Source organism: Amphibalanus amphitrite, unplaced genomic scaffold (assembly GCF_019059575.1).
Source record: "Amphibalanus amphitrite isolate SeventyFive unplaced genomic scaffold, NRLGWU_Aamphi_draft 000081F_arrow, whole genome shotgun sequence".
Classification (NCBI taxonomy): domain Eukaryota; kingdom Metazoa; phylum Arthropoda; class Thecostraca; order Balanomorpha; family Balanidae; genus Amphibalanus; species Amphibalanus amphitrite.
Genome location: NW_024881577.1, coordinates 702,852 through 723,687, shown reverse-complemented (window position 1 = coordinate 723,687; position 20,836 = coordinate 702,852). Strand labels below are relative to the sequence as shown.

At 48.9% G+C, this 20,836-nt stretch overlaps 2 protein-coding genes across 5 annotated transcripts; one reads left to right on the top strand and one right to left on the bottom strand.

The window, feature by feature from the left end:
- Window positions 1–453: 453 nt before the first annotated feature.
- On the bottom strand, window positions 454–8,171 carry LOC122379637 (adenosine deaminase-like). Of its 4 annotated transcripts, none has more exons than XM_043361982.1 (9): window positions 7,687–8,171; window positions 6,514–6,575; window positions 6,211–6,336; window positions 5,280–5,509; window positions 4,929–5,036; window positions 4,585–4,703; window positions 1,613–1,782; window positions 1,144–1,270; window positions 454–767 (listed from the first exon to the last, which is right to left on the bottom strand). In XM_043361982.1, exons 1-9 carry the CDS (start codon window positions 7,726–7,728, stop codon window positions 669–671), a joined length of 1,083 nt encoding a protein of 360 aa, XP_043217917.1. In that variant the 5' UTR covers window positions 7,729–8,171; the 3' UTR covers window positions 454–668. The 4 variants fall into 4 exon arrangements, with proteins under 4 accessions (XP_043217917.1, XP_043217918.1, XP_043217916.1 ...); XM_043361983.1 differs by having other exon boundaries at window positions 5,280–5,528; window positions 5,747–6,336; window positions 7,687–8,163; XM_043361981.1 differs by having other exon boundaries at window positions 5,280–5,548; window positions 7,687–8,163.
- A 494-nt stretch (window positions 8,172–8,665) lies between these two features.
- LOC122379638 (adenosine deaminase-like) lies at window positions 8,666–15,624 on the top strand. Its single transcript, XM_043361985.1, has 9 exons — window positions 8,666–8,774; window positions 9,799–9,860; window positions 10,163–10,288; window positions 10,772–11,001; window positions 11,454–11,561; window positions 13,903–14,021; window positions 14,334–14,503; window positions 14,991–15,117; window positions 15,427–15,624. Exons 1-9 carry the CDS (start codon window positions 8,733–8,735, stop codon window positions 15,523–15,525), a joined length of 1,083 nt encoding a protein of 360 aa, XP_043217920.1. The 5' UTR covers window positions 8,666–8,732; the 3' UTR covers window positions 15,526–15,624.
- Window positions 15,625–20,836: the final 5,212 nt, after the last annotated feature.

The following is a 20,836-nucleotide window of genomic DNA, read 5'->3' as shown; positions in this document are numbered from 1 at the left end:
CTCATAACGAGCCAGGCACGTAGCCAGGATTTCGCTCAGGGAGAGGCCACAGGTCGCGGACTGGTGTCGCACCCCCTCCAAAAAGGAACCTCCTCGAATTTGGCCCACTACCTATTTTTGGGGGTGTGGTGCAGCTGTTCTTATTTATTTTTATCTTTTATTGAATTTTAGTTTTTTTCGCCTTCAGGGGGCATGGCCCCCTTGCCCCCCTTGACTACGTCCCTGTAACGAGCTGTATATATTGTTATAGACATAGTTAGCTATGTCCATGTTTTCGAGTCTTCCTAGCTTTCCTACTTTCCGAGATAACCTGCTGTGGCGAAATATGTGCCCTCCCCTCCCCCCTCTCACAATGTCGAAGTTGGCTGAGAGGCCGATCCGGGAGCGTGTTAGTATCTAATGATTGATATTCATAGTGAATAATATCTATGCATTATCAATCAGCATCAAACATTGTTTTTGACAGGTGTATTTCAATCAAAATCATGTTTGACCGGCTTGGTTTGATAATGACTGGTCACTGGATGTAGAAACACAACGTTGAATCATCACGAATCATCATACATAGCCGTCATTTATTCGTTTCATGAGCAATGTTGAATCGATTTGGAATCGATTTACGGATTCATGAGCCATTCACGTGCCTCTGGTGCGAGTGCAACCGCTCTTCAGTACGTTTCAGGGAATCCAAATGCCTTACAAATCTTCTCCAAAAGCTCTTTCTTCTCATTCTCGGGCAGGAAACATGCTTTGGCCGCATGGAAGTTCTGAAAGAGAAAAGAGCGTTTTTAACGTCCCATAGCCGACTCGAAGGACAATATCCCCTGTTGGATGGGGAAATTCGCCTCATGCTAAGCTCAACAGTCGCAACAGCCTTTCTAAAACCTTCCTTAATCAAACTTCTATGCTCCCGGTCCAGGCTGAAGGAGAGCTTACCCAGGCAACCGATGATAGCAACTCCTCCAAGTAACCTTATCCTAGCCGGAGTGACAGACAGTTAAAAGGACGGCTAGATATTGCAAAGTAGGTATATTTATGGTGGCCGATACTGAGAAAGTAGGGCTAGAAATAAGTCAACAGTAAGCGCAAGCCATTGAACATCCCGCTCACTGTTGGCTGTTTTGTGGCTGAAATCCAGCTCACCATGGTAGCAAACATGGCCTCGTTGAAGCCCATTCGGCGCATCAGCGAATACTCGCTGTCCATATTCCCCTGGATCACGGTCGGGTCGTCCACGTTCACCGAGAAACTGACGCCGTCTTCGTAGAATCTGCCATCAATCCAAAGATCGACAAGTTAAAGTTATACACAGCACAGTAGCTGAACCAGCATGCTGAGCCTTCACGAAGTATAACAGATTGTTTATTGAAAATGAATCGAATGAAGTGAAATACAAGTGGGCTGATAAGTGACAGAGAAAAAACTTTAAACGATAGCATAGAAATACTATATGTTATTGATGAGACGTTTTTCATTGATCATAAAATGTCTCATGCGGTTATTTCATAATAACAGTGATCCTGACATTTTTAAATAGGTAATACGTAGCCAATAAAAGCCAACAATAAAACTATAACAAAAAATCACCAACGAACCGAAACAATGGACTCGCCTTTGAACAGGGTGTTTGGTCTGTGTGAGCGGTACCGAGCCCGTCAGGTGGCTGGAGGAGGGGCAGCACTCGAAGTGGACGCGTTCCTTGATACAGCGTTTATACAGCTCCTTATCCTCCAGCACGTGGTAGCCGTGACCGATCCGCTCGGCGTGCATCTTATCGAGCGCCTGTACACGCATAAAGCAATAAAGAGCGTTATGGTATGGTATTTTAGTTCATAGTTACTGGATATATGCTCATTAGAAGGATAAAGAATTGCTCATTTCTGATAGAAATGAGCAACAGGATGTATGTTCGACCAAACTCGCTTGAAATTTTAAAACAGCAGTTCATTGAGGGAAGCGGAATGCGCAACGAGAACAAACGAGGCCTACATTCTTTTCACTTTTTTAGAACGATATAAATGCCTTCGGTTACCACTGCGGATAATACAACTCGTGCGGCATCAACTATCAGTCACTTCACTGAGGTTTGAATGCCTCTATACCAGTGGTCGGCAGGTCATTCGGGGTTGTGCCCCCTTTTTAGGCGCCAGGCAGGGCCATTACCCCCCACCTTTCAGACCCCATTGCTGACACAACCAAGTTTACTGAAATTCCATACCTTTCTGGAACTCTTTGGGTATTTCTGCATTTCCGATGCATCAAATTTAAAACATGACATTTCGTCCACAAAACATTTAATGTATCTCATTTAACCCTCGTACATATAGGGGCGGCGGGTGGTTTTTCATTAAAAGCTCACGTAAAAGCCGTTGGATCACGACCAAATTGTACCCTCGAGCCAATCATTTTTTTTCTTTACCTGCCCGGGAAAACCTGAGGCCAGTTTTACCAACAGAAAAATAGCCGCCTGCCGGAGTTTTTGCCTAAAAACCACTGCATACGATGAGCATGCGCTTCACATACGATGAGTAAGCGCGATGAGCATGTAAGTGGATAGGGCTTTACCGCTTACCGTATTTACGCTTTACCGTAGGTTAAGCGGTCTTTAGGCGAAAAATTCCGGCAGGCGGCTATTTTTCTGTCGGTAAAGTGGCCTCTGGACCGATATTGATCATGATTGGCTAATGAGCTTTTTCTGGAGATCATCTTGAGCCATAAAATCTCACTTCAAGAAGTCATAGCGGGTCCCGATTTTCTCGACACTTGTCTTTGACCTCCTGAATGAGACGAAATGACCAAGGACCTTAGAAATGGGCAGCAGCGGCTTCCTATAGTCACGGGTAATACGCTCGTTTTTTATGCACAGCTCCATCTCAGAGTCCGAGAGGCCGCGGGGGTCCGATCGACTCATCCCCCTTACGTTAGCGGCTGTGGAAACGCCAACAGACGGGCGAAGATTAAAAATTGCAGCTGCTTTTGTACGAGGGGTGTTCAAAAAGTTCCCGGCCCAACCATGAAGGAGTTGGAATTTCGGCCTGCAACGCGGTGTGTTCAATGATGTGCTATTGGGATGTCCACTTACGTAGCCATTAGCCAATCTGCCCTGTGATTGGTTCAGGCTGCTAATTAATCGTAACATAGTTTGCCATTCCCGGTCAGAATGGGCGACGCCCAGAAGAGAACAGTGATTTGGTTCATGTGTTGCAGAAAAATGCACCAAACGTTATTCACGAAAAGCTAGTGCCAACACATGTTGAGGTTTGTCTTTCTTACAGTAGCGTCAAAAAGTGGTTATCTCTGTTCAATTTTGGTCAACAGATCATTAATGGTCACTCCCACACTGGGCAGCCATCAACAGCATTGACTCAAGAAAATATGAAAAATAAACACTTCTTTGTGAAAAATGACAAATGTTCTGGTCTGGAACAACGCAGCAGAAGCGGAGGTGTCTATCAGGTTCCTCAAAGCCATTCTTCGATAGCGTATTAATATGTTTAAGATCTCTGCAAGATGCATCCCCCGTTTGCTGACTCCAGAGGAAAGGCAAACTCGAAAGGAGGCGTAACGCGAAAATTTTGGCCCCTATATCGAAGATCTAAAAGAGTTCATTGAACTACTTGTTACCGTGGAGGGATTGTGGGTGTCACACGTTGACCCTAAGGGCGTGACCGAGTTGCACAAGTGGAAGCACACTGAGTAAAGGCCACCAAATGTGTGCGACGTGTTAAGTCAGACGGCAAGGTGACAGTGGTTGCATTTTGGGATGCTGGCGGGGCTCTGCTCGTCAACTTTCCAAAACAGGGGCGCACAATTAATGATGAATACTACACCTCCCTTCGATAACAGTAGCGAGCAGCATATATCAAGGAGAGACTAGGGAAGCTAACTAAAAGTGTGCGCCTGATCCAGGACCACGCACCAGCACACATGAGCAGGGTGACGATCAGCGAAGCAGTGAGCTGTGGCCTCGAGTTGTTGTCACAGCCACTTTTTTATCCGTACCTTGCACCCTCAGGTTGTCACCTCTTCCCCAACACAAGGAAATTGCTTAGCAGTGGCAACTTCGCTGACAGCAAGGAGACAAAAGCAGCCGTCTTGGACGTGCCAGATGCGTTCAAAACCCACTTGGCTGTGGAGACCCAGGGGCCTCTCGCGAAGCGCTGCGCGAAATGTTTTTGTCTTAACGCTGGTTATTTGACTAAATGAACATTTTTGGTCTAATAAGTCGACGTCGTATCTCTACTCCTTCATGGTCGGGCCGAGAACTTTTTGAACGCCCCTCGTACGACTGTACGGAGCCGCGGTGAGATGGTGAGGCGAGCAGCTACGTGAAAATTGGTATCTAATCAATGTGTGCTGTGCCTTTGACCTGGGCTAATCTTTGAACCCTGGGATGCAACAGTCACGATGGTTCCATCAATGGAGCCACTAACTCTAAAAAGATAAGTTTTCTCAGAATCCCTCATTACCCCCACCGAAAGGGCTCCATTACCCCCAAAGGGGGCATGCCCCACCATTTGCCGACCCCTGCTCTATACTGATCAGCTATAGCGCGGTACATATGTACCGGGGTGTCGCACTCACTATTTGCACCATGTAGGCGGGGCCCGCCTCCCCTGAATGCACGGTGCGGTGGATCCCGCGGCGGGCCGCCTCCTGGAACAGTGCAATCTCCCTCTGCAGTAGCTGCTCAGAACTGTGCACTGTCGACATGTCACTGTCACAGGTCAGAGAACCAAGCAGGAGCTGCATCTCAAACCATCGGCGTTACAGAGGTCTTACCAATGTTATCAAACCAAAAGTCCATTTCGTCAGAATATGTGAGGATGGATAATACATAAAAATATTTCAACACCTGTTTGAGGCATAAGAATCCCGTTATAACTCATGAAGTGCAGTGGCGCTAGGAGATCTGTCGGGCCACTCACTGTCGCCATCTTCGGTCGTGGCGGTTGCCTCGTCTCCCGAAATGTCCATTCCGACCACTCCCTTGTCCCAGAACTCAGTGCACATCTCCAAGACGTCGTCGTAGTATTCTGAAAACGGCAGACGGTGTTACGCATTGAACTCTGATCGCGCACGTAAGTCGCAAGACGACCGCTGAGCCGACAGTCGAATGTGATCTCTATACCTTAACTACTATCGTTCTGGAGAAGGCACGTCTACTAAACGGGCGCCACCACTATTGGGTTCTCAAGCGATAATTCAACTGCCATTGCCATTTTTGTGGACATTCTATTACGCGAGGTCGATCAGAGAGATGAGTGCTCCACACTGACCGGAAAACCCGCGGACGCAGCAGAGCAGGAGGCGGGCGGTGACGCCGAACTGTTGCTGACCGCGCGCCAGGCCGCGCAGCACCGCCTCCGTCACCTGGCGGGCCGTCACCTGGCCGCCGGCGCCCACCAGCAGGTGCGGGCTGAACCGCGGCTCCGTGTACAGCACCGCGCTACCAGCCTCGTCCTCGACAAACTCGAACGCCACGCGCTCCATCGCGGCCAGGTCCCCCCTGCGGCGGTATACTCGGGGGCAGATTGATGTTCCACCACTCCCTACCCATCGGGCTCCCATGGCTCAGCACTGGCTGCTGCCAGTGGCAGCACTGGCAGCACTGGCACTGGCAGGCAGTGCTGAGCAGTGCTGAGGGCAGGCAACACTGGAAGCAGCCAGTGCTGAGCCATGGGATCGCCCGATGGGTAGGGAGTGGTGGAACATCAATCTGCCCCCGAGTGTACATGATTTCGAGTGATTTTGTGAAATCGTCTGATGCAATTTGGCGATACTAGTTGCTTAGACGACTCAAGTGCGTTTAATTATTTTTGAATGAGACCTCAGACAGTGCATGTCCCGAAACACAGCCGTGTTTCCTTAGCTGCTACATATGTGCTAATTTGTGCTTATTGTTTAGTGAGAAACCTGACATTTTTAATTTGACATATTAGACACAGAAATCTGACATGGGTAGGTATACCCACTAAAAATGTAAGGTTTCGGACTAATCTATATCTATTATCTAATCTATATATTTGCGTAAAAGACCGAACATAAAAAGGGTGGCCTTTTACAACAATACTGAAACCACACACCACCATATAGTTCGACTTACATGCACCCTCCGGTTCCCGTTCACATGATTAAAAACTATTCTAATTTCCCTGTTCTCCAATAATACCTAGGAAAGCATTGATCAGTTGACAGTTATCATCGTACATGACTGCTGGGCAGATCCATTTGAATCTGGCTAGGTAGTTTGCCAAGTCCACCGGCGAGCGAATTTTCATAGTCTCTTCGAGCTCCCTCAGGCTTCCATTTCCAGGCAGCGGTAAATTCTTCTGTCTGAAAACGTCAACCGTAACGATCAGAAATGTACTGTAATTGTAAGCACTATCATTTGCATGGGACATGCCGTTCAAATCGTTGTAATTGCAGGCATATGCCATAGTGAGCAGATATAGTATATAGATAATACAGATGGCCCAGAGACGTGTGGATGTTGTTTAGAGAGACACTGACCTGCTCAGCTCCCAGATGGTGGAGGGGCGGATGGCGCCATCCAGGTGAATGTGGAGGTGCACCTGTAGAGAACGCACCGACGCGACGGTCGGATTAGGGGGTGTAGGTATTACCGTATTAGGTCACTGGCAATGACCCCCGCTATGCAAGCCTGAAGTGGCGATCAATATCGTGCTGCTTAATTTAGCGAGAAACGAAGGACTCGAAATGACAATTCTTTTGTGCGACGTGATGAGGCGGACCTTCCGGATTCAGTACTTTACTTAATACCTAACGTGTAAATACAATACATTGCATATTGTGTGGTGCTTCCGGTTTGCCTTTTGTGTTTATCGCTCAATAGATATCAGCGTTCTAAAAGCACATATTTAAGAAAGGTTAGACGTTCCTAGCTTTGCATAAGCAACAGTATGTAGATTACAAAACAACGTTTGCTCAAAGCACTGTGAATTCTCGACATACTATACTTTGTCCGAATATCGCTTGTTTGCTCTATCGTAATTATAAAGACAGCGCTGTCGATTATCGTCATTCGGTGGGAATATTCTTACCATATAACGCAAGTTAGGTATCATGTTTTTTTTTTACTCGGCTAAAGTGATAGCTATCTCGTCTCAAGCAAACTTATCCTTCGCCCCCACTGATATCGATAGATATCAGTGGGGTGAATCAGACTGGTGGTTTGTGGGCGCGTCTATGGTGACACGGGGCCAGTCAAATGGCTGAGTGAGAGTCGTTGTATGCATAATGCATATACCTCATATATGTATACCTATATTATGAAGGATGTGGTTTTAAATGTAGCTTAAGTGGCGAAGGACTTGTAAGGTATATACTATATAACGTTTTTTTTTTTTTAGAAAGCATGCACAATGCCATAGATAACGTGAATCATGATTGATTACCATGACACATGAATCATGACATGAATCAAGATTCATGCTTCCTATGACAATGCACATGAACAATGCATTTATCATTACGTTCACGTTTATATTTGTACGATATTTAGCCACAATTATAAGTGATGATCTTCGCTGATCTCCCGCATTGTGGTCAAAAGACGCAAGTCTTTTTGTCACCACGGTTCTAGCAGCCACATGCAAACAAACAACGCTTTATCTAAATTACTGTCACATCTTTCTTTATCTCACGACCGATAAGCAGACTCACCCGGTATTTGGCGGGATTAGCGACTCTCTCAGTGACCTCCATGTTCCTCAGCGCGTGGTCGGGACCGCGGGGCGCGGTGTGTCACGCTCCAGCTCAGTCAATAGTTGGTCGGTTACTGCTGGCGACCTTGAGGAGCGTCTGGCGCCGCCGGGAACACAGTCCGGCCGATGACTGGCGGCCCCGCCCCCTGCTGTGAGCGCAGCTGACCCCAGGCGTCGCCACCGTCACCGGGGCGGCGCCGGGCCGGAGACAGGCCAACGCCTGACTTGCTCGATATACCTATTTTCGAGAAATCAAAATTTCAGTCCCCAGGGCCAGGTGCAATGACTTGGTGCCCTCAGAGTGTTATTGTAGTAAACCTAATTACTTATGAGACATTACATCAAAGAATATTAGAACATTATTCAAAAATAAGTTTTAGGAAAGCAGAAAACCTCTTTTAGACTATTGTAAAGCATACCTTTAGAAGTTTTAATTTTCACACCATTTCTTTAGATGCTTATGCAAAATCAATGAAGTTAATGGGAAAAACTGCTGCATCAAAGTATCTCAGACATCTTCCTATTTATGCAGTTGTAACCGTTTAAATAATGCAGCAGCAATATCGACCTAGACACAACGCTGTACCTATCTTGCTGTTGATACACTGCTGACTGTAACACTGTAACTGATAGGTATTTAGCTCATTGCATAGTGTGCAACGAATATTAAAAACGTAGCTTGCATTGCAATATATTTTTTAATTTTATTTTTACTTATCAACACGATGCGCATAAACAATAAACTCATTGTGAATTATGATGATGACTTCATTCCGCCGAATTCAATGCTCTTGAAATAAGCGGCACATTTCGCAGTTGAACCTCATTCTCCGCCTGCGCACTCTGGTTTAAAGCTGCAACAGTTCTGACCTCTGGACATGTCCGTTTATCCCACCGTGCACGCCGCCCGGCCGACCCGGAACCGGGCTGACAGGGGCCGGCGCCCCTGTCAGTAGTACGAGTGTCCGTGCAGGACTGAGAGGGCACCGGGGTCATTCCACCGCCATGAACATCACTGAGAGGGTCTCCACTCCCGTCAAATGCCGGGTGAGTCGGTGCTGACGATGCGCTAGAATGGCGTGGATTTGCTCGTGAAATCTTTTAGTGAACAGCATGTATGGGCATTGGAAATTGTACATAAATGCTTACTTGCCTTATCCATCTCTCGCTGAATGTGTAATGCGCAGCTAACGCGGCTCCGGCTGGCGCTGCTTATGCCAGCTGACGCTTATTGCTGTGACGACTGTCTTCAGTCACAGCTATCGTGACTCCTGGTAATGTGTCTGTCATATCGTGCCTTGAGACGGTATTGTGGGACCAATCGGGGTGAGCCTGCAGATGGCGTCTTGAGGCTTTTTACGATACGTATGAAATAATTGATCTGACTTTCGCCCGACATTGAAAAGCGGATCCTTGTAACAGAACAGGTACATATATCTGCATGTTTTTATTTTGCAAAATATATGCATTGCAATGGATGCACCACCGTGTTGCGTAAAAAAAAAACACACTGAAGATGTTGCTACATACTTATTGCGCCAGCTGAACGTTTCAATTCGGCGCAGCGAACTACGATATCTATCGGCTGACCGCTGACGTATTGTCCGATAAAACGATAAGGACTAAAATGATGTGCCCTCTTCCTGCCGATACGATAATAGTGTCTGTCTCCGAATGCACAGTCGCAATTCGACAGAGAACATAATGTAATGCCTTGCCGTCTTGTTGTAGCGTAAGTTTGATCTACTCGTAATTTAAGAATAATTCTTGCATATCAACAGTCGCACTCACAAATGATGGATGAATTGTGGACCGCCGAAGGAAGGGGACGAAAAGGACGGTGATCTACATACATTAACGGATCATTCAGAAGCCAGCAGAGCTGATGACTTTACTGTCACCGGAAATTAGAGATAAAATAGTAAAAAAAATCACTGAAGAAAGGGACTGCCAAGGCTGTTGGCTTGAATCCCACGACACAGAATGCCACGCCTTCAGGGCGCTAACATAAAACAAAACATACTTGTAGCCACCAATGACAAGCCTCCGAGTTGTGCCATTCCTTTGTCAGGTTCATCTACATGTTCACCTGGAAGGCTCGATGCGCTCATCGACGCTCTGGGACCTCAGAAGGTGAGAACGAACAGTTTGCGACAACAGGTGACATTATAATTTCAAAGCGGTCTTCAAAGTATCGCGATATCTTAACTCGTATAAATTACCAATATGGAACATGCCTCATGTACGCTAGCCTTTCCGAATCTATCGGGAGAATATGCAAGTTATACCTTAGCTATGTGCAACTGCTTCAATTGACCATGGTCTTTGTTATTGCATGTGTCATAGATAACATGAATCATGTTATCTATGCATATGCTAATTTAGCGTCAGCTTTTCAACATCAAGTGATTGCAGACATGTGAAACACATTTCAGACAGAAGAACTTGCCGTTACCTGGAAATGGCGCTTTGAAGGATCTCGAAGAAACCTTAAAGATAAACTCGCCGGGTGATCTGGCGTTCTGCCTGGAGAAATTCCAATGGCTGCTGCCCGCACTTGAGTAAGACATGTTGGCCGAACGGTATCCCTACAAACGGCTTTTGCGACATATAAAGGCCGTACATATAAACGTGAAACGAAGACGTTTCACGTTTTATGGAGTGGGGACTTTGTATGTTTCATTATGAGTGCTTGAATGATTATTATTGTAAGAGTGTCTGGATGTCAATTTATAATATTCATATGTTATGCTGGATGTTACTGCATTTCGTAAAATCATTTTTATTTTGTCAATTTTTTTTTATAATACGGTATTTTATATTCAGGTCATGACAGCTGTTCTCACTACAAGGCATTCTAGGGTATTTTCGCACACCAATAACGCTGAAGCCTGTTTCATTGCAAGTTGCACTACATTTGTCAGTCATTAGTTGCGTGGCATGCAGTTTATGTAATTCAATGCAATCAATTTAGTCCCACTGACTTACTATTTATGTGGTATGACACGCGTCTTGACCTCAGTTTACGCACCGCCGCGTCGCAGGGGGGACCTGGCCGCGATCGAGCGCGTGGCGTTCGAGTTTGTCGAGGACGAGGCTGGTGGCGCGGTGCTGTACACGGAGCCGCGGTTCAGCCCGCGCCTGCTGGTGGGCGCCGGCGGCCAGGTGACGGCCCGCCAGGTGACGGAGGCGGCGCTGCGCGGCCTGGCGCGCGGTCAGCAACAGTTCGGCGTCACCGCCCGCCTCCTGCTCTGCTGCATCAGGGGGATGCCCGGTAGGAAAAGACGTCATGGTGCATGCAATAATGCTTTTATCAGCCGATTTGGTACCGGACTGTTGTTCATGGGAATGATGGGGTTGTGTGTGTTTCGTAGGGCGTTTCGCGCTGACCTCGGTCACCCTTATAACAATTCAGAGATGAGAGAAGTGAGAGCGTCCTTTGATTGTAGATGATTATGCTTGACCTTGCTCGACAGGTAGCCTTATGATGGGACCTTGCTATTTAATATTATATGTGAGGCATGAGCGTCTATTTCAATCGTAAGGGCCATCCGTAAGGTTCATCGACAATACCATGGTGTATTACGACAGTTTGTTTGCTTATGAAGTCACATTTGCCACCGAAACAAGTTCATTTTTCCTCGCCGATCAAACATGAAAATCTATTGAGCACAGCATATGTTAGGGAGCGTTCATTATCGTATATCCGCTGTATTTGCTCCCCAGAGAACTACATGGACACGCTGGACATTTGCACAGAGTACCGCGACAAGGGCGTGGTGGGTATGGACATCGCAGGAGACGAGGCGATGGCCGTGCCAAAGGACGGCGACGGTGAGCATATGCTTTAGCGAATGAATATAGCGAATGAATAGGAAGCGATACAACGTCTTTTGAGTGAATACCAGAGGATGGAGATTCTGAATCGTGTGAAGATATTTCGGGCAAGCCATCGAGCATTGCTATTTAGTATAAAAAAGCTCTCGCAAAATAACAAGCAGGTACGGTACATTCACTGGCGTCCCAGGGGGGGGGGCCACGGGGGCCATGGCCCCCCCCTTTGGTGCTGAAAGGTGGGGCCATACTATCTTTTGGCCCCACCTTTCAGATCGAACAAAAGTCCTAGAAAAGCTTTTTGTATGTTTCATTTTCTTTCTTGCGCCATCAAAGGACGTAAATTTCACTCATGAGTGGGCTAAGTTTCGTATTCTGTCAATTTGGCGGTCAGCGTCGCTGGCACCGGTTCACGAGTATGGCCGCATCTTACATGGAATATCAGCGTGGGTTTACTTGAGGCTCTCGTAGGCCCAGCAATGGCTGGCATGAGACCTCTTCGGCAGTGGCGGGTGGGCCCTGCCAAAGGAGCGTGGCTCTAAGACACTAAAGTAAGACCTCATGGGTTCGTGCTGTGCACCTCAGAAGCCCAGTGGTGACGCCATATGCCGGCTTGGTTTCTTAAGGATTAGCGTGGGATCTCCGGGGCCTGCATAGAGTTTGCATTAGCTAGTATGTAATTTCAGAGGCCTGTATGTAATGTGTACACAGTGGCGGTCGCGGGGGGCATCAGGGCCATGCCCTCCCAAGGCACATAAAGAGGGCCATCATATCATTTGCCCCCCCCCCCCCTCAAGTAACCGATGGGCCCCCATAGGTGTATGGGACCCTGGCCCTGATTCGATCGTCACGAGGCTAAAAAAACACGCCCACACCGGTCTTTGAGCGTCCAACACTGACCTCTGAGGGAACTTCAGTGGCGGTCAAGCGCCCATGTTGACCGCTAAGAGCCCACATCGACCTCTGAGGCCCCACATCTGACCTATGAGGACCCCTTACCGGCCTCAGGGGCCCCAACCGGCGTCTGAGGGTCTCACACCGGTCTCTAGTGGCCTTATTGCTGTCTCTGGTGTCCCAAGACGAACATTTAGGTGCCAATGAGGGCCCCGCATTGGCTGCTGAAGACCCGATGCTGGCCTCTAAGGGCCTGCATTGGCCTCTGAGGAGGGCTCATCTTGGCCTTTGAGGGCCCTCTGCTGGCCTCTGGGTTCCAACGACGGCTCATTCCGGTCTTTTAGGGCCCCACGCTGACCTCTGAGGGCCCCATGTTGGCCTGTAATGAGTAGGACCCACATAAGCCTCCGAGAGCCCAACTCGGTCTCTGATGGTCTCAAACTACTGGCCTTTGCAGTTTGCAGGCCCTGTACTGGTCTCTGAGGGCCCTAAACTGGCCTCTAAGTGAAAACATACATGGGTGGGCTTCTGAAGATCACAGGGCTCACGCAGACTCCTGCACAGCCGTACGTTGGTCCTGATCGAGATTACTTTACGTCCTGATGGTCCCGCGCAGATTCCCTCATATTTCGACGTCGGGACCCCATGAGCCGGTGTGGGTCCTGGGGCTGGCAGAGACTGATGAAGTCCTTAGGGCTCAGGGCCAGTCTTTTTAGCAGTAGGACTATAAGGCAGGCTGAGTGAGCCCCAATAGAGCCGTTGCGAGGCCCCGCGCGAGTCGTGCGCGGCCCTCAGATGCCAGTTTTGAAAACCAGGAACCTGTGGGGCTGGGGGTCTCCAGAGGTCGGTGTACCTATTCTCTCCCGCCGCCAAACAGCTATATGGGTAGATGTCGTAGTCTGAAAATGATCTCTGGGTTTCACATGCTTGTTCAAAGCAAGAGGTACCTATCCGTACTTTTCCGAATTGTTTTATTCTGGTAAGGTCATGAATCCGCGTGCCCGACCCGACCTTCCAGTATATGCTACACCGATCCGTCGCCGTGGTGCAGTGGCCCGACCGGTGGAAACACCGTGGGACGGGAAATGGAACTGGTGCTTTTGCCTTAAATGCTTAAAGATTTCACCCAAGAATGAGGTGGATGAAGCATAAGTAATGCCAACTGCGCGGCGCCTCGTGGACGTAAAAAATTAGCCGATCACCCCCCCCCCAGTGACTGATAAATGTTATGTCCCGCGAGTGTGACTTTGGCCCCCCCTTTTGCGAGCGGCTGCGACCGCCAGTGGGTACATTCTCACATACTTAGCTAACAAAATGGTGCTCCTATAACTTCCTAGCTGTCGCGTCCCTGATATTCCACTTGCTCTGCAATTTATAGGCATGCGTGGTGCTATAACAAAAGTGCGCTGATGTCTGCTTTGCTGCACATGTGTTTAATTTTTCACAGCCGCCAGCTGCATACAAAGCTCAGCGGCAGAGTTGGCAGTGTTCCAGGAGGCGGCCCGGCGCGGGATCCACCGCACTGTTCACGCCGGGGAGATGGGCCCAGCCTTCATGGTGCAGATTGTAAGTGTGATAGCACGGTATACATATAACCACCATACAGCTTGGCCAATCTTCAAGCTTCATCGTCCAGCCGAAAAATGGTGAATGTGGTTATTTACAGCAATGAAGTTGCCCTCTACATCATCAATACGTATGCGCACAACTCAAAAGACGTAATTGAGGCGTCTTGAAGCGCTATTTACGTGCTCCACCATGCTTTAAATCTGACGGAAAGAGTTTCATCGTGTCCTTTCTTTGCTCATCCTAGCAAGGGGAACACCAATATGAAGGAACTCTTTTTTCCATTTTGAGATAAGTACGTATGTGCTACAGGCGCTCGATAAGATGCACGCCGAGCGGATCGGTCACGGCTACCACGTGCTGGAGGATGAGGAGCTGTATAGACGCTGTATCAAGGAGCGCGTCCACTTCGAGTGCTGTCCCTCCTCCAGCTATCACGCCGGACTAGTGCCGCTCACACAAACCAAACATCCCATTCAAAGGTGACTCTTCAATTCATAAGAACAAAGCCGTACTTATTTGAAAATTATATAAAAGATCACTTTCTGTGATATGAGGTTATCGGTGGAGCCAACAAATAACTATGTAAATGAAATTACTTTTGCTGACGTTTCGATTCCAAGGAACCTTCGTCAGAATTACAAGTTAAAATGTAAAAAACCGTATCAAAGTGCACATATTTTAAGCACACTGCGACTGAAAACATGTCAGTTTTCAGTCGCAGTGTGCTTGAAATATGTGCATTTTGATACGTATGTTTACATTTTAACTTGTAATTCTGACGAAGGCTGCTTGGAACCCGAACGTTAATAAAAGTAATTTCATTTAGTTATTTGTTGGCTCCAGCGATAACCTCATAACACAAATATGTCCTTACATAATCGGCATCACTTTCTGTCTAGTGTATATTTAGTTTTTTTTTTTAGCTGTTACAGCAATAATAAAATGCAATTGAATGTTTGATTTCAGGTTCTGTGAGGACGGAGCCAACTTTTCAGCGAATTTGGATGACACAATCATCTTCCAGTATTCTTTCGAGGACGAACACACCCTTTTGCGTCGTATGGGCTTCACCGAGGCTAACTTCGCCTCCATGGTAAGGATGCCGTCGAGTGCCGTGATGATTGTATGGCCTTGGCCATGATGAAGTTTTTCGCTGTCTTGCTCTTCTGGCGCTGTTTATCGTTGGAAAAAAAAAACATCAGGTGAAAACCTTATAAGCTTGCTGTCCTTAACCTGTGGGATGTGATGATGATATTTGGATCTCGAACTGAGTATTCCTTTGGTGTGTAGTGTATTGCTAGTTACTCTGATAAAATAAAAACTGTTATTACAAGGTTCCTATCTTAACCAATTATATGTAAGGTAAGTGAGGCATGAAGAGGCTGGTTTTTTTTCGTTTCAGAACTTTAACGCAGCTAAAGCCTGCTTCCTACCTGAAGACGAGAAAAAGGAACTGCTGAAGACACTGCTCAAAGCTCATGGTGTTCCTGACGTCATGTAGCATTACTTTACGTGTGCGTAATTACCCAATCTTCGGGCAACTCACATATTGTGAATGGAAAATGAAATAAACTTTTAACATGGGCTTTGAACGAAACAATTTTTCCTGCATGCTGGGGATGCCTTTAGTATGTACAGCACAAACCGGGCAGTAGGGTAGCCTGGGGCAAGACGCCCCAGATAATTTATTTTGCTACATAAATTTTGTCCCACATCACCTAAAAGGCCGAATTTGTGCTCAATGCGTTCTTTGGACATTTTACTTTAAATTGCACCCCTCAAATTGATTCACTTATGATCGGACTCCAAGCTAGGAAGTGATTTGTGAAGCAACTGCAAATGGGGCATTTTGCCCCAACCCCAGGGCAAAACGCCCCACGGCCTGGGGCAAGTAGCCCCATACCTTAGATTAAAGATTTAACATGGTAGTTGGCTAAATCTTATGTGAGAGGTCCGTTAGACCTCTGGAGGCACGGCACTGAAGTTAGCACATTCCACCCTGTCAGGTGCTCAGCATATGACACTGTTGTATGAGCAGGTTTTTCACCTAACTCATAAGACCAAATAATAAATTATTGCAATGCAAATGTTAACAAAATACTTCCTTTGCCATCCAGTTGCTGAGGAAAATACACATAAAGGCATAGAAACTTACTGTTCGCCAGCTACCGAACATTAGAAAGTGGGTAGCCCCAACAACACAAGAGGTAAAACGCCCCAGGGGCTTTTTGCCCCGCGACCTACTGGGGCGTTTTACCCCATCACGTAGTTCGGTCAGAGAACAACGCCTTGCACTCCAGTAAGACATAATTTAACACGAACCAACCCGGCATGATAAGCGTTAGACAATAGTTGTTCAAAATACATAAAAGTCGTTAACCTAATGTGGACCATAAAAGAACGCCATGATTCATAATCTGACAACAAAACATAAAAATCACTCAAAAACACATTTTTGGCTATATCTCCCGAAAGAGTCATCACAATTTCTTTCCAGTCTGCTCATATAATGATCATATAGTGCACGTTTTATAGAAGAGATGATGTTTCCCCAGAACCTTGCCAGTTCCGAGAAACATCGGTGAGGCGTTTTACCTCGGCGGGGCGACTTGCCCCGGTCTACCCTAATATATATTTTTTCTAACCGTGGTAACAGTTTCCAGTTTTTGATTAAATGTCAGTTGATAAAACCAGCTGGCGTCAAATCCTCAACAAGCTGTTGCTACCTATAGTAGATCTTCATGCATTTATGTGCATTGTACAATGTCTGAGAACGAAACCCCTTGCTATAAGCGTGCTGTTGGATGTTATCACAATAAAATACACGGTAATGTTGACAATTTGAGACTTTGAAATATAATGAAATAAAGAGAGGCCAAACATACCAAGATTGATGCAAAATTACTGGACACAAGCCTTCCAAAATATGATGATATACCACAATACCATTTGTTTCTTTAAACACGGTGATACATGCATTTATTTAGATAAATGTGATCTGCAGTATTGTAAGAAAACTTCAAATATACGAGACAGAGAGGATTCTTCATGGCTCCGAGTGGAAGATAAGGATATCTTTTCCAAGCGGGTTACTGAAAAACCGAGCGACGAAGGAGCGAGGTTTTTCTGTAACACGCGAGGAAAAGATATCCGATCTTCCATGAGTGAGCCATGAGGAATCCTATATCTTTCTATGTTGAAGTTTATTCCTAATTAATTGAAAATTATATTTAAAGAGTAGTTTGTTTTTATTTCATAAGTTTCATACATAAATAGCCATTAAAAATGCCGTTCGGTTATTGACCCATCATCAGTTGAACTCTTGATTTTTGGCTATGAACCCTCGAGACCTTATCTTTGCATCTCAGAGAGATGCAGAGATAACAAATTCTTATCTTTGCATCTCAGAGGAGTGCGAGATAGAAATATCCCTGCACTGTAGACCCAATGGCAAATAAACCTCAACTAGAAAGATAATGTTATCAGTCATGCAGTGCTAAAAAACACAACAATTTGTGCAAATAGTTTCACCGGAAATCTGAAAATGTTGAGTTCCGATGAACCATTCGCCGAAACTCTGCGTCAGCGGACAACCGATGGGCTGTCAGCCAAGTTCACCGAATCCGGGTCTAAATTTCCACACCGCTGCCACGCTCCTGGGGAAGGGGGCTGACGCTGAAGGGAGTAACTATATGCATTTGACGAGCGACACCTACGGGGTCGTGCGGCAAAAACTTTCTCTGTCCGCGGGCGCCACTGCAGCGACACCTGCCGTGTGGCTCCAACACTATTGGCTCAGTCTGTGCGCCCACGCCGTGCCGCGAACACTGATCCTACACATTGTTCAGCGTTCTTACTTCTTGTCTTTCCGATTGTAGTTGGACCACATCTGGTGAGTTCTCCCCACGTGGTGGGTGCATTACGCCGAGATGGCCTGGCTGGGCCGTGGTGTCGTATTTTTATGTTCGCCCAGTGGGCTCGCGGCACTGGCAGCCGGCTCTCAGTTAGGAACTGCCAGACCAAAGTACCAGTCGCTGGCTGTTTTATATTTTTTTTTCTATCATTGCCTCTAGGGCCCTTGCCGCAGGTTCCTGCACCACCGACAACTGTGGTGTCCCCTACGGCCGCAGGGGCGCGCCGCGGCCCGCGATCGCGTCGTCGGCCATAGCGCGTTTGCGCCGGCGACCGTATACGCAGTTACGCTCGTGCCGCAATTCAGGGAGTTACGTCTTATGCTGCCACCAGACTGCTAGCCTCGTATCTTGTTGTATTCATCGCCCTGTCCACGCGCATGACCTAATGTCTCTGTGCACCCAAGGCCAAGCCACCCTGACGCCATCTTGGCGGGTCCGAGCAGCAATCGTGTGACCTCTACCCAGCGATCGCGTGATCGTGACGTCAGCGGTAGGTGTGGACACCTCCAGCGCTGGTGGCGCCGCGGCGGCAGCGACAGCAACTGCTGGTAGCCACGTGGCCGCCAGCGGCGCAGGCGCGGGCGTGTCATTACGTAACCGTCATCCGCGCCGTGAGGCGGCCCGGGTGATTCACCCGCCGTGTCGTCAGCTGACCGTGACCGTGGCCTAGCGGCCTTTGGCCCGGCGACCGGACCGCAGGTCCGCAGCTGATTGGGGGTCGTCTTGCACCGGGTCTGCAGCGGGCCATCTGGGCTGGAGTCAGGTCACTGCTGGCTGTATGCCACTCTGTGGGAAGCAGCGTTAGTCGGTCACAATTTGGCCAGACGTGTACGCAATCGTGTATGCCTGAGAGGCAGCGTTAGTCGGTCACAGATTGGCCTGACGTGTACGCAACCGTATATGCCTGGGAGGCAGCGTTAGTCGGTCACAGATTGGCCTGACGTGTACGCAACGGTGTATGGGCTGGAGTCAGCTCACTGCTGGCCGTATGCCACTCTGTGGGACGCAGCGTTAGTCGGTCACAATTTGGCCAGACGTGTACGCAATCGTGGATGCCTGAGAGGCAGCGTTAGTCGGTCACAGATTGGCCTGACGTGTACGCAACCGTATATGCCTGAGAGGCAGCGTTAGTCGGTCACAGATTGGCCTGACGTGTACGCAACGGTGTATGCCTGAGCTGCAGCGCTAGTCGGTCACAGATTGGCTGGACGTATACGCAACCGTGTATGCTATATCGGTTTCGTCCGCGTCCCACTCTGGGAGCGTCCAGGGCTTACGTAATTTTGTTTTTCTCATTGCAGGCATGCTCGTCGTAGGGGACAGCTATGCTGTCCACCTCCCCCGCCGCTGTTCGCCCCACCTTGCCGTGGCGGCGGCCGGTGTTCGCGGAGGCTGCGTCAATGACGACGGCTTCAGGCGCTGGGCCATCCGGGCCGCAGTTCGTGCCCGTCCTCGCGTGGTCACGCTCGTGGCGGGCGGAAATGACCTCGCCAGAAGGGACTGCCGCGTTCAGCGGTGGCTCGCCAACCTCCAGGAACTGACGCTCGGGCTCCTGGCAGCCGGAGTCGTTCGCGTCTATGTGCTGCCCATCCCTCCGCGCACAGGCTTTCCATCCAGCGGCGTGTCGGCGCGAATTTTCCGGCGGCGGCGCTGGGTGGCCAACAAACTGTTGCGCCGCCTTTTCCGCCAACCGCCGGTGCTCCTGCTCCACTTTGTGCCGCCACCTGACTTTCTGGCGTCGGATGGGGTTCATCCGTCCGCGGCCGGGTGGCGCACCCTGGAGAGCGTGCTACAGGAGGCTATGGACGCCTCCTCCGGGATTTAGCGTGTACCGGGTCGCTCCCGTGCTGTGTCGTGTGTGTCCCCCCCCCCCTCCTAACCGGCTGGCCGTTTAAATACACATTCCCGCTAACATCGTCGTCTATTTTCATGCGTTCGGAGCTGCTATGCCACGGGCCAAGTCGTCGGCGGGCCGTGCCCCGGCACGCCCCCTGCCAGCGCCACGGACGGACGCGCCGCGACGCGCCACTACGAGACGCTCCGCGGCGGCCGCGGCCGCGTCTGGCGCTGGTGCCACGAGCCGCCGCACGCCCGCTGCTGCGGCGAGGCGACAGGCCGCAGTGATGGCCACCACTCCGCCCAATCCAGGGCGGGGCCATGCTGCTACAACGTCGGCCGCCGCCGCCTCGCCCCGGCGAGCATGACATTGTGAGGAACTATCGCTTCATCGGTGCTGGTCGTAAATTTAATTAGAGATTTAGCGTAACATAAGCGTATGACAAACCGTGTTCTGTGGTAATAATTAAACGGAATATCAGCGTCTCTAGTTTTGTTGTTTAATCTTCTGAACGTCTTCTACATCCAGACGGTTTTTTCTATCCACCATGCATCCACTTCCAGTGCCCGCGACAAAGCTATTGGTTCTAAGCAGTCATGTCGAACTGAGCCACGGCAATAATCAGTGTCATGATGTCCTTCATAGTTTGGATAAAGAGGCTCCTGTCCAGGATGAAGTATCCGTTCATGTTCATGTGGACCTGCTGTCCATCCAGTTTGGCCAGGAGGACCGCGTAGTCTGGGTCGTCGTCGGTCCGGCTGCTGGCCAGGGTGTGGCCTCGCACCAGTTCGGCGGCCCTCTGCGCCCGGCGCACCACACGGTCACCGGCGTTGGTGGTCAGCTTCAGCAGCAGCAGCGGCACCAGCGAGGCCAGCCGCTCCAGCCAGACGAGCACTGCCGAGCCCACGCCCACTTCTCTCTGGCCGCTCCGTGCGCGCAGGTAGATGTCCAGAGACAGGTCCAGCGCCATCGTGTAGATGCAGATGGTGAGCAGGCCGCCGAACGTGCGGCAAAACACGCCGGCCAGCTGGCAGAGCTGACCGTGCTGTCGCACCAGGCGC

Coding starts and splice junctions, on each gene's coding strand:
- LOC122379638 (XM_043361985.1), top strand. CDS start 8,733: ATGAACATCACTGAGAGGGTCTCCACTCCCGTCAAATGCCGG. Junction 8,775..9,798: donor CCACTCCCGTCAAATGCCGG/GTGAGTCGGTGC, acceptor TTCCTTTGTCAG/GTTCATCTACATGTTCACCT. Junction 14,504..14,990: donor ACCAAACATCCCATTCAAAG/GTGACTCTTCAA, acceptor GTTTGATTTCAG/GTTCTGTGAGGACGGAGCCA.
- LOC122379637 (XM_043361981.1), bottom strand. CDS start 7,728: ATGGAGGTCACTGAGAGAGTCGCTAATCCCGCCAAATACCGG. Junction 5,549..6,210: donor TGGATCTGCCCAGCAGTCAT/GTACGATGATAA, acceptor ATGGGTAGGGAG/TGGTGGAACATCAATCTGCC. Junction 1,271..1,612: donor ACCAAACACCCTGTTCAAAG/GCGAGTCCATTG, acceptor GATTGATGGCAG/ATTCTACGAAGACGGCGTCA.